The 13885-nt window shown below is 41.2% G+C and overlaps 1 protein-coding gene across 1 annotated transcript in view; it reads right to left on the bottom strand.

Moving 5' to 3' along the window:
* The window catches only part of ZNF804B (zinc finger protein 804B), a 221808-nt gene extending 214052 nt beyond the window's left edge, over positions 1–7756 (bottom strand). The window contains exon 1 of the mRNA XM_066323772.1: positions 7589–7756. Coding sequence (XP_066179869.1) covers positions 7589–7741 — 153 coding nt within the window. The 5' untranslated portion in view covers positions 7742–7756. The remainder of the gene's footprint in view (positions 1–7588) is intronic.
* Positions 7757–13885: the final 6129 nt, after the last annotated feature.

Here is a 13885-nt window from a genome sequence, read left to right as displayed (position 1 = left end):
ATTGATAGAATTTTTTTGTTTACACAAAAGCACTAAATCTGCTTTAGAATGGATTCCACGGAAAACATCAATTGAAAAATTGATATCAACTAGAGTTGATTAATGTATGAATTGTTTCAGGGCTGCATGCAATCTCCCAGCAATAGTTCTATTTCTTTACTTGAACCAGCTTGCCAATTATCATTATGCATAACTATGAAACTGGGACAAAACTTTGATGATGTTTACATCTTATCTAGTATGCACATAAATTTAGTTAGTATTAAAAAAAAAAAAAAAAAGAAAAAGAAAAAGCTGTTGTTAAAGTGCCTTATGACTGGGCACAGAACAATGTGTTCTGCATAGTGAAGAGCATTTTCAGGTATGTGTACCTATCCCATGACTAATCTTGATACTTGAGCACTGCAGTTGATGGTACAAGATAAGTGGTGATATGTGCCCACACAAAATACAGAAATGCAGGACTGAACTTTAGATATCTGGCTCTAATATTGCAGTAGCCATATCACCTATGCAGATTATCAACATAAATCATTTTAATACTGTTCATTCAGACTTTGGAAGGTTCAAAGGCTAAGAGCAGAGCAGGCTGAATCTTCAAAAAACAGTGCTTACAATTGTCAATGTGGATGCTAAAAAGCTCTTTTAAAGGATCTTATTTCTATTCAGAAATGTTTACATACATAGACTGCTGCATGCACATATGTTTGCATGTTCTCCAGTGAATACTGCTTAATTCATGGGAGGGTCAAACTGAATTTCAATGGAACTCCACGTTATGTTGGGAATTCTGGTTCCTGCAAGTGCATGCATGCTCCTGTAGTTCTCTTTAACATTAACTTGATGTTGTAATAAATTTAATTTGACCTTTTATTAAATTATTCCTTTTTTTTTTTTTTTTTACCATGGTAGGTGTACAAAACTTATATAATAAGATCCTAACCCTTGAGCTCTAAAGGAAGGTCCACAACAGCTTATGCTGTTTTGTAACAAACATTTTTCACTGACAGACACATAAAGAAGTAAAACTAAACTTCTCAGTGTACTGCAGTGGCATTTTAAAATAAAAAAAGTATTTCAGTAGGCAGATAAAAAACATATTGAATGTCTGGTTTTTTTCTACATGAGAAGTCAACATTTCCCCTAGGACAAGTGAGTAAAATTACATTTGCAGGTAATGACTGAGTCTTCTAAAATGATCAGCTGTGGTGTAATAAAAATACTTTTCTTCTTGTTAAATGAAAAAAACAAAACAAAACAAACAAACAACAAAAAAACCCACCACCAACACTAAAAAACCCAACCAAAACAAACAAAAAAAAACCCAAAAACAACAAAACAATGACACAAGACCCTAACTAAAAATCCCCAAACATTGCAGCTAAAGGCTATAGAGTCCACTAGAAAGAACTTAACTAGGGAAAAATGCCTGCATTCTTGCCAGCCTTTAAAAGCTTTCTTTTCCTTCTCCACTTAGGTATGTTTTGCAGGGGACTTTTGCAAAGCTTTGGTAGGGAGAAGTAGATTCAGATGATGATATTCTTTTTGACCACAGTTTTCTTTTAGGAATCTAATATCACATGCATGCATTTGCATAAATGAAGTTGCTCAGTTTATTTAGTTGTAAAGTAGTCAAAACAAAACATTCATTTAGACAGAGGAAGGAACTGGAGCATCCCCCACAGCAAAGCCAGGCAAGTGCTTACCATGGACAGCACATGTGGGCAAGAGTCCAGAAAACAGAGTTGAACAGGCAGAGGAGCAGCCTTTAATGCTTAGAGCCTGGGTATAGTTCAAACCACCATCCAAGGGAGCACCTGCTTCACAATCACAAGATCTCTACATTAATTTTCAAATTTTTACACAGTTCAGAATTAAAAAAAAACAAAAAAAAAACCAAACAAACAAAAAAAAAACAACACTACAACAAGAAAAAAACAACACCTCACTAAACTGCTATGCTCTGGGTGAGTGAAATGCATATGAACTGAAAGTGAGAATGTAAATAGTTGTAATGCCAATAATTCTGGAACTAATGGACAAACAAGCATTGCCAAATGCAAAATAACTGAGAAATTGATCTGGGTTTATGAACCCACTTGAGCGACCAATAAAAATATTAGAATGCTGGAAAGGTGCTGTCAGACATAAAGCACCTGTTTAACATTACTGCTAATTGTGGGTGAAGGAAATGGCCCCAGCAGAAATTGGTTGAAGATGATTAAATTTAATTGCAATGCTATATACAAAGTGCTATCCTCTCACTGAATTAGAATCAAAATATGCTTAGAAGTGATATATTCCACAAAACCAGGTTTAGTACAAGGCATGAGCAGCAAGGCCACATGTGGCAAAAAGCACATTCCCATTTTCTATAAGTTCTTTCTGTCTCTCACATGTTGCAGAATTGCACAAAAAGCGCCATAATAGGAACCACGAAATCAGGAAGTAAGGTCACTGTAAGGTGGAGTGTGGGAATGCTCATATTCTCCAGCACAGTGGAGGCAGGAGGGTTGGTAGGAAACACTCAGCCCACTCTGAGACACAAAGTGCCAGGAATCAATGAGATCAGAAATGGTTTAGCAGGAGTGCCTGCCCTCGGTCTGTGTGAGGCAGATACCTCTCTAAGCCAGCTCCTAGCTTTCAGAAGAATGCACAGAATCCCCCTGGCAGGCAGCCACTTCTGCTGGAGGCAGCTGCCAGTGACTTTTGGCACAGAAAAGTGAAAGTACCATTTTCCATCTTCTTTATGATTTCTCCCCTTTTTTCTTTACACAAAATTTTGTTAGTGCAGTTGGGATTTTTTCCCCCCTTCCTTTTGGAGGAGGATTATTTATCAGAGTTGCTGGTGTATTATTGGTCACCTTAGACTGTATTTCCTAACTTAAATTTTATTTTTCATTAATTTTCCTTGTAATGCCCCAGCATCCCTTCCTCTCTGCTTTCAGTGCTTCTGAGAGTGCAGTCACAGCGCTAAAGGATGACTTGTTTATGGTCAAAAACCCACAGTTATTTGGTCTTCCAGTAATCACCCAGATATATGGTGGATCTTCCTTTAACCTGCTGTCATCTAAACCATATTTCACATATTATACATCCGTCATGTCTAGCCTTTAAATTGATTTCTGACGACTGTGCTTGGCACGTGTTTGCCACTGGCTGATGGCAAACACAACACTGTCACTTTGTGGCAGACTTGGTTATGCCAGTGTTTCTAGCATTGATCTCAGGCAGAGATCAATGGCTTTTTAAGAGGCATTTTAGAGGCAGCTGCCCATGCCGTGGCCTTCCTGTTCTCTGTGTACAGTCACTCAGTCCTCAGGCTCACTTAAGTTTTCAAAATTTCTAAGTGCCTTGTGTTGTTATCTGCTTCAGAGAGTGCTAAGGTGCTACCCAGTCCTGGTTATACTTGCTTTAGTGCTAAAACAGCTTGCTTATGGCTCAGTATCAACCAAACTGTCATTATCTTCAAGTACCTGCAATGAACTTAATTAGATTGGAGCCTCTGGACATGGGGTAAGAGCTGTGCTTTTTCAAAGGTAACTCTGTGTAAAAGAAAAGAAGCCTTTCCCACCCCAAACAACCCAAAGAACTCAGGCAAGCACCAAGTGCAATGGAACAGCTGCTTGACAGCTGTATTTTCAGCTTAGAGAAGTACATGAAAAATACTGTATTCAGCTGAAGCTGCAGGGAACAACGGAAGAAAAATAATTAGCTAAGTCAGAAATTGGCTAAGGCACTGGGTCTTCTGAGCCTTCTATTTCCTTCAAAATACAAAGGGATCTTTAAATACTGAGTGGTAAACGAGACTTTGTTTATATCTTATCTAAAAAAGCCACAGGCAGAACAGTGCACCCTAATAACATCCTTGGCTTAGAAATGATTCAGAAGCAAGGGGGCCATCTGCTGAATTCCCAGTACCATTTTCTGCTGTATCCTGGAAGTTTCTTTAAAAGTTTTACAGGCAAGTCCTTTTCAGTGTCAGCTTTACCAGGCTTGTGAAGTATGGCAGTAAACCTCAGAGCAGGTTCAGTTGAAGGTGAGTATGACAGCATTATCTATCACAACCTCAAAAAGTTAAACCAGTACACTGATCAATGTAATCTATTCAGGACCCAAAAATCCTGTCGACAATATCACCACTCTGAAGTGTAAGTAATACCTCTGTATCATAATGCATTTTTTAAATAGCAATTTTCAGAGACAGAAAATTTGCTCATAATATGCTCCTGAATACAACCTTTCAGAAAAAAAAAAAAAAACACCAAAAAAAAAAACCACAACTCAAAGCACAGAAACAAATCTCTAAACTAAGCAGCTTCCTTCATTGGCTTACTGTCTATTATCCTTAGTAATGTTGCCTTCATGTTCAAAGTCAGCATTTCCTTCCCCATGTGCTCCATCAGACTCCATCAATAAAGAATTCACTGGTGACTGCTTCTAATTCCAATCTTTCTGAATTCACTACCACTAACTTCATGATATTCATAGCTAGTCCCGTCTCCAATATGTAAAAGTGGGCAAAGAATGGTAAATTTTTTAAAGGATTTTATGACAACATCACAACAGTTTCATTACATACCCAAAGTGTGTAATCCTTGTAGTTCTATATATCTTGTTCTCGTTAGAATTGCTACAGCTAAAGGTCTCTCTGCATCCCAGGAAGAAGGGCCAGAACTGTTTCTGGAACAATAGCAAAGTATGCTAAATAAATGCTACATAAACACCCAGACTGAAAAAATCCTTGTTCATAAAACCATGAAATTTTATAAAGGTATTTAAAATATTCACCACTGTTCTCATTTCTTAAAGCATAGCCTTAAGTCTACTGACATTTCATGGTCTGTTAATACAGAACACTTTAAATATAGAAAGGTACATGTTATCCATTAAAGGCTACATAGACTCATGCATAAGATCACTCAGAGTATACAGACAGAAGATTGTTTAATAGTACAAATGATAAAAATCAAATTTTCAAGGCTGCTTCCAATTCAACATTTTAAAAATGACTGCAAGACATAACTTGTATCTTTCAAAGTTATAATCAGGAGAGATTAAATAAAAGCACAGCACAGGGAATACAAATAAATGCCACTTGCCTAAAACTTCCTTCTTAATTATAAGATTAGGTCCCCAGTTTAACTCAATAGTTGGAGAGTTTGCACAGTGTGGGGCATTTTTCATGTTTAAAACAATTTTATTACCTCAGTCAATACTAAATGGATAATATAATGCATAATACTAAATGCATATTGAGATATGCATGACTCCCACATCCATAATGGAAAATGTATCCAGGTGGTGTTGCTTGCTGTTCAGTGTTCCCAACTTTATGCACACTGATTAGCAAGAAGGATGTGGTCTGGAAATTTATAAATTTGTAGACACATGCTTTCAGTATGTAATATCAAACTATTATTCTCTGTGCCAACTGAGCATCCTTTACTCATCACCTAAAATCTGAGCTTCCATATCAAAATAGGAAAATAGCATATATAATCCAATTGTAAATTCAAAATATCAAACACATGAAAAAGTTTCAGAGCTACAATTACCCAGCATTAATAAAACTTTATCATGCACCTTTCCTCCCATGAACTGTCCTACACTCCTTCTCCAAAGGGTTTAGCCTATGACCTAAAAGCCCAACTTTTAGCTTTGAAGAGTAGCCACTAAAAAAGGCAAAAGAAAACAAAGAAAAAAAAATTTAAACAGAAATTAAGCAAATAAAAGTTTTCCCTCAAGAATTCAGAATGAAAGCTAAGGATTGTGGAACTTCAGACCTTTCCGTAGAAATTGCCCCAAAACATATAAAATGTACCAACTCCTGGTAATACAAATTTAAGAAACAAGATGTTCAGTCTTAATCAAAAGCAATACAAAGTGTCTTGGCTACGTTTTTCAGACTCTGAAAAGCTCACACGAAAGAACATTTCTGTATAGTGAAAGAGACTTGAGATTGATTTTCAACTAAGTATCTTTTTCCCTTTTACACTAAACCCTAGATAGTTGGCTCAAGATTAAAATGCTTTAATTTAAAAAAAAGTCGTTTTTAAAAAGAACACCTTTAAAGAATAAGGAGCATCAAGTTTTACTGGTCTTCTTCTCTCTTACATATAAACAAAAATTACTCCCACCCACAGGCAGAACTATGTTTAAAATGACTATTTGTTAGTGGAACTGTTTGAAACGATGATTTGTTAGTCAAGTCAGACAAATTTATTTCATTAAGTATTTAGATGGAGAGGAGTGCTGTGGCAGTTAAAAATTGAAAGAAATTGGAAAGTGCAGGATTTGGAACATAACATTTGGAGGGTAATATCTTCCCATTCTTCCAATACTACTCAATTTGAATATCAGTTGTTAAAGTCCTACTAAATCAAAAGTATTTACAATCAAGCTTCTTCCCGGTTTAGATCTTTTCCTTTTGACCTAATTTTGAACACAGACCTCAGTAAATACTGCCTGCATTTTAGGGGGTTCCACACACAAAAGTGGAAAGTGAATCAGCTCCTTGGGTCAAAGAATACAAACCACAGCTCAGCCAATGACTGATCGATGGTACCTGCGGCGCAGTTGTGTTATATTGCCCAAGACAGACACAGCAGTACAAGGGAAGGACCTGCAGGTGCTCTGACAGAGTGCTGATACTCAACACAAAAGGGATTCTGGAAGCATAGTGAAATGTGTGTCATTTTTGGTCACTGAAAGTCGAGAAAGCAGGCTTTAGTTCCCGAAAGGTATTTAGGATGCAGGTGTGTTACTGGTCACAACCTGGCATTGCCGAAGCCCAGGGAATCCCGCCGCTGGGCTCAAGGTGTCCCTGGTACTTATCCAAGGTCCGTACCCCTCCGTGTGTCACACACTGACACCGGCAGTGACAGGGAAAGTTGGGTCGCTACTGTTACGACACCACAACCACCACGGAGAGCGCGGGAGAGGACAGTGGGGCACCGTCGCCTGCCGGGCACCTCGGCTCCGCCGGCACCGCCGGCCCCGCAGCGCAGCAGTGCCGCTCGCCCCTACGAAACGCCTTCAGCGACTCACGGACACCGTCTAGGGTAGCTCGACGGGTCCGCAGTCTCCGCAGGACCGCCCCAAACTTCACTGCTCTACCTAGATGTCGGTCTCGACAGGTAGTTCACAACGCGCCGCAAACTCGCAATTCCGGCAGACGAAACCACAAAGACGATCGCTTCCCTCCTCCTCCGCGTCAAAACCTTGGACAAGGTACTAAACCGCGACACCTGGAGCCGGCACGGCGCCTTTCCCTCCACCAGCCTCCAACTTCTCACCAAAGCGTCAGGAATTAACCTCTCCCTGGGCAGCAGCCCGAGACGCGGTCCAAGATAACCCCGGCTAAGCCGCCCCCCCGCCCCGCCGCCGAGCGCCAGCACCGCCCCCAGCCCCGTCCCCGCGGCCACGCGCAGGCAGCCGCCGACGGAGAAACTTTTCCGAGCCGCCCGGAGAGGCAGCGCCCACGCCGGGGTCCCGCCGAGCGGGACCGAGCCGGTGCCCACGCCCCACGCCCCCCGCAGCCGCGCCGGCCGCCCCCAGCGTGGGCATCCGCCCGCACCGCTCCTACCGTGCGGGGGGCAAGTGAGGGAGGGGGCGAGGAGGAGGCAGTTACCGGCGAGCGAGCGCCCTTCTTGCAGAGCGGTCCCCTGAAGACGCCTTTGATGCCGCGGTAGTGCCCGTTGCTGAGGTGCCGGGAGCTGATGACCAGGTAGCACGCCATGCGGGCCCCCCGGGCGGGCGGCCGCGGGCTGGGAGCGCAGCCCGGCTCCTCCGCGGCGGCGGTGTTAGCTCCGCCGGAGCAGAAGCCCGCATGAAGGAGCGGGCGGAACCGCAGCAGCGATCTCCCTGCTCCCGTCTCATCCAGCGCCCGGGTGAGCGCTGCCAGCAGCAGGATGCACTGAAGGCGGCGGCAGCCAGAGCACATCTGAGGGAGCGCGGAGGCCAGTCCGCATGCTGCTCCGCGGGTGGGAGACGGGCCGGGGAGAAGAAGGGCAGAGCGCAACTTGCACGGTCCGCCGCTGCTACGGCCCTCCTCTCCCTCCTCCTGCTCAGACCAGGCCACCCGCAGCCGACATCCGGAGGGGAGTTTCTCCGCGGCGGCTGGAGCGGCGGCCGCTCCCCATGGCTGTGCCCGGCGCCGGGCTGGGCGGTGGATGCAGCCGGCCGCCGCGCACGGTCCCCGCCGCCCCGCTCCTCCCGTACGGCCGCCGCAGTCGGCGCTGCGCCTCGCCTCACCTCCGCCGGCGGGGGGGGGAGGCGGTGCGAGGGGGGCGGAGGAGGGTAGGGCCGGAGCGGGGGCGGCGGCGGGGGGAGGACATTGCCCCTCGCCGCCGCGGGGAGGGGAGCGACGCCGGCGACCCCGGGCGGAGCGGCCGGCAAGAGGGGAAGGCGGCGGGATGCGCTGACCGCCCTCCTTCTCTTCGCCCAACTTTCCCGTCCTCGATGTCGGCAGGTAACGTCCCTTTCCCCGCCTGCCTCTGGCTGCGCTTCCACCTGTCCCCGGCGTCCCCTCACCCCCCTTCCTCGCCGCTGTCCCGTGCGCTGTCCCGGGCACGGGATATGAACGCCACGGACACTCGGCATCCAGGCGCGGTGCCGGGAAGCATCTCTGCGCCCGTGGGAGCGCGGGCTGGCCCCGGGCTGCGGAGAGCTGCCGGGTTGGCCGGACACCCCCCGGATTGTGCCTGGGCTTGTCTCCTTGAAAGCGCGTGAATTTAGGCGCTTGGAGTCATTTACCACCTCAATGATTTACACAGAATCGCAGGTATGAAAATTTTCCACCACTAAATACCTGGAACAGGTTGTTCCTCTCCCCTTCTGCGAGACGGAGGTGCGAGGTACCTCGGACCTGCTTGTGCAGACTCAGTTTCTTCTCATCAGGTCACAAGTATTGTCTCTGCTCTGCTGCTTGCTAAGTCGATAAAATAAATCAATAAATCGCACGGCCTTAAGTAGTCATCTGCAGATCATTCATTTCTTCGAAGTAGATTGCTTTAAACTGTAGATAAGAATTGTTTCAGTTTTTTCACTTAATCTCTTAAAAGCATATGCTTTCAGTTATTTAATGAATGAAACTGATAAGCCACAATCATTCTAATTTTAGTCTCTCAAGAGCTTTATTTCTATGACCCTAATGTAAATAAAAGGAAAATGTCACACAATCCACCAAACTGGTAGAGGTCATGACAGATCAAATGTTACTTTTTGATAGTTTATGTAAAATAGTGTAGTACAGTCCTAGTATGCAGCATTTTATAGTGTTTCACATACCATATTAAGTTTTCCTACATATGTGTATATGTAGGCATATATAAATCATCAAATATCTTACTATGTATTTTTCTAATATATATACAGTGTTATAAACAAAGCATAATGATTCTGAAATTGGAATAGCCAAAATTGAAAGTAATGTATCAAGAATATCCATATGTTAACCACCACACAGTGTTTTGCATTGTCAAAAAACTTTTGGGTGGGGGTCAAATTAAGCTGGTAAAATTGAGGCATGAAATAAATTAAAGGACTTGGCTCTTTGTATTATGTGTGGTTGAGTTGTGGGACTCCTTGCCAAAGGGTGTTGTGGATCATAGATTAAACAGTCCCATGAATCAGTACAGATCAGGCTTTGAAGCCTGGTAGTAGTACAATGCCTGCAAAAGACCTCTGGAGGACTTTTCTGAAGGAAAAAATTGCATTGTAAGTAGAGTTTGAGAAACTGTGATACCGTACTGATAAAAGTAGTCCACTGTTAATGTGGTGGTGAAAAGGAGTTTTTATGATTTCCTCCTACAAGTCACAGAAGTCACAACTATGGGAGTGGCTTGAAATTTATTCTTGTTGCCATATATATTTTATTACCTGCAAGTTCTTCCTGAAATAAGTCCTCTGCAAGACTGTTAAAGATTAAAGTAAAGTATTATCTTAATAAATTCCAAGAATTTTGCTCCGCAATTTAACTTTCTCTGCACTGAATATGTATCTGTAAGTAAAGACAAGCACCTTTTCTCTTTGGCAATGAAATGAACTTTGCCTCTCTACGATGTAGTTATTGTTTCTCAGAATAGAAACAGAATGAGAATTTACATCTCATCTCAACAATTTGCATAGAGGTCTCTCTTTCTTTTCTGTTGTGAAGAGACATGAAAAGTCCTTTGCTCCATGTTGATGCTCTGTTACAAGGTGAGGAAGAGGATGCAGAAGACCCAGGCCATGTGCATAGGCTGGAGATGAATGATGGTGTGTTGCAGCTAGGTGGTCAGACTGTTCGTGTCACCTACAGTGAAGATTCAGCACAAGTTGAAATGGTGCAAGTGCTTTGCCATAGATTTAAGGGTCAGTACTTTCCTCCTTAAACTTACAGAGTCTTCCCCAGTTCATACTAGTATTGTATGACACAGAAATTATTTTCTACAGTATTCATTTTATCCTGCTGAGGAGGATGATGTGCTCAATTGACCCTGCTGTGAAAAGTAGAAGTCATTTTGGGCTCCCTTCACTTTGCAAACTCAGGGGAATAGTTACTATGACCACCAATCTAATTTATAAATAATCTGTAGGACATATGCCTGAGAAAATGAGATTAAGAGTTGTCAAATGGAACAGTTAGTTATTAATTATATCACTCCCTGAACATTCCCCAAAGTCTCTGGAGACGCAGCACCTTTTTGTCTTTCATCACAGGTCATGTAGAAGTATGAGCCTTAACTATTAGTACTTTCATCTGGGTCCAATCCTTCACTACCTTAGATCTCATAAAGTAATTTTCAGCTGAGCACAGTGGATGAAAAATACTACCTTTCAGAACATTATGCTTTCTTTGCAGAAGTGTTAGTGACTTTTCAAGATGCAAGGAAGTAGAGAAACAGGTCAGCTGTCACTAAGAAGTAATGATTAGAATAATGAAAAGTTCTCAGTTCATATATCCTCTCAGTTTACAGACTTTTTTTTTATCATTAATAAAGACTACTTAGCATTTATTGTCCCACCTCCAAAAAAGTCTTTAAGCATTTTCTAATTATCCTTTGTAGAGATTTTCCTTATTGCACAATGCGATGTCTAAATTAAATACCCAGACTAGATCTAGGGTTGCTAGTTCTGATGTAAATATTCTCTGAATATCAGAACTATATTAATGCAGTCATATTGATTTTAATGGTTGAGCTAATTAATTTTTTTGCAGCGTTAGTTGCAGTACTGTGCTGTGTAGACATAGCCATAAAACCTTATCTGCCTTGTGAATTTTATTTAAATTGTAATTCAAGTGTTGCTTCTGATCTGAGTTCCACCCGCACACAAAGTCCATTATACTGATATCTCTCCTGTATAGGTAAAAAACTACAGTTAGCATGATTTGCCAGCTGCTAACCTATGCATTCCTCACTGTGGATACAGGCTAGATATGCTTAAGGGCCCGAGTTCTAAAATGTTTTCCACAATCCCTTTGCTGTGCCTAGAAAGAACAAAGACATCCTTCCCCATGCCTCCAGATATGAGAAAATTCCAAGAGTGCAAAGCACCTTCTGGCACTATACCTCTAGAAATTTTACTTTCACAAGCAAACAAGGACAGAAGGTGTGTAGACGCACAGCTTGAGTACTGCTTCACAGTCTGATTATTCTCACTTAAGTTAATTTAGCATGTTTTCCAATGTAGAAGAACCCAAATTACCCCTACAGTCAAAACTTTCTCTAATACTGATGTAATTTTCACAGGTCTTGCCCACAGTAGAGATGGAGGGAAGGAAGGGGGGGAGGTCAACATCTTGGCAAGACAATTCAGGTATAAAAACAATGAGGTCCCTGACGTACAACAGAAAGGTCTTAGTAGTTTTACCATATATTCAGACATAAAGGAGATTTTAAAGCCATCAATTAAGGAAAAATATATGCAGATCTTTGGATTATAATGGTGTAAACTATGTTTCTCTCCACTCTGTTTCCCTAACCCATACATCCAGCCTCTCACTCCTCTCCAGCTGTAGTCCACAGCTACAGCTAATTCCTCTGGGTTCGCATGAAAAGTGAACTCCTGCCCCAGTATAACTAGTGACACTTTTTGAGGTTGGCAGAATCAGAGTTTCTTTAGAAACTTTCAGCTGTTAAGTATGTTGATGTATGGTAACAAACCTTAAATGTATGATTGCATTAGTTGTCCTACTTAAATAAATCATCATTAAATAAGTTATTCCACTTAAATAAATCATCTAATCATCTAATATCCCAAAAGAGTCATAATTGTTAGAAAGTGAGAACCATATATTAGAAATAGTCAACATTTCTGTGGATCACATGAATAAATTTTTGTCTGAATGCTTTATTTGTTTTTCTTACTGAACCATGTATTTTGGGGAACATTTTTTGAATTTTCATCCTGATGAATGTGAAAAATACAAGGTAAGCTGGTCTGCTTAAAGCTTTGGGTTGTTTTCAGTGAAATGGCAACTTCAAACTTCTGATCTTTTTTTTCCCTGAATCTTAAAATATTTTTTTCCTGAAATAAAAAATAGAAAAATCTTCATCATATCTGTCTTTATTTCATTAATTAATTTAGGATATTTTAGTCTTTCTCTATTCTGTTCCATTTGAAGTGATCATAATACTGCTTATCCAAACATCTTTAATCCCAGGCTGACTATTTTAATCTAAATAGTCACATTTGTCTTGAGAATCACCTATGTAAGCAGCTTCCTGTTACACAAAAGTGGAATCTGTCAAGGTTTATATACTTAAAGCATTGATGGTTAAGTTATTCTACTCTCTAGTACGTGCAGAATCAATGACACCATTTTACTTTGGATGGAGGTTTTTGGAATGTCTTAAGTGCTGAACAGACACTTTATACCCTACAGCTTGCTAATAATTGTGCAGCCAGCAAATACAGCATGGTGGTCAAACCAAAGTGTGTGTGTCTACATCAGTGAAGTCATGCCCTACTTTCCCTGTAGGCTCATGCACCACCAGTTTTAAGAAAGTAATAGTTGAACAAGAATGTCATTCTCATTCATGATTCATCCTTATTCTAACTTTACTCAGACACATCTTTTATGTGACATTCAGCAGTCCCTCTGTATTACTTTCTCAATCACTAAGAAAACAATATAATGTTTTCTTTAGAGTTATTGTCACTACAGTCATAAAGAGACATTACTAGTACTGAGATATCAGGAAAACTGCTAATTTCCTAATCAGTTAAAAATATGCAATAGGTCTATTGTTTTCAGAAGGTTGTTGGACATGCCATTCGCTTAAATCCATACATCAGTAAAGTGAATAGGAATTAACCCTGTATTAACAAGAGCTCAGTACTTCCAGACTATGTGTCCAGTGATGTAAATTTATGTTCTGTTGTCTATTCAGAAATAGTATCCATTGGTTTCTTCTTATTATTAGCTATAATCTTCACCTGTATTAAGATGGATATAGAAAGAATAATGACAAGTAGCTACTGTTATGAAAATTATATAGCAGAACGCCAATTCTATTTTAGTAGTAAATCCTTTTCTTCAGGCAGATGATTTATGGAAGAGATGAAGATGTAGCAGTGTTTTCATACACTTGCCAATTTATTATGTTTGCATAAATATTTAATACATCTATTTCTTTTTAAAAGAAGAATATGGCTTGCATTTAAAGTCTTGTAGTCTTGTTAGATTTTCTTTCTGCTAAATCCTATCAAAACTTTAATTATATGCTAGACATCCACAAGACAGGTGATTCATGTTTTTTGTTGCTTTTTGATGGTTATCAGACTGATCTCCTGAGGTTAGCACTGTATGTGCTAGTGGCCTTAAAATCTAAAAGGTAACTAGAGTGACTGCATTTTTTGTTATTAAGTATCAGAATTGAATATTAACTGAAGAACA

The sequence above is a fragment of the Sylvia atricapilla genome, chromosome 1 (genome assembly GCF_009819655.1).
Source record: "Sylvia atricapilla isolate bSylAtr1 chromosome 1, bSylAtr1.pri, whole genome shotgun sequence".
NCBI classification, from domain to species: domain Eukaryota; kingdom Metazoa; phylum Chordata; class Aves; order Passeriformes; family Sylviidae; genus Sylvia; species Sylvia atricapilla.
This window is presented reverse-complemented; position numbering and strand designations above follow the sequence as displayed.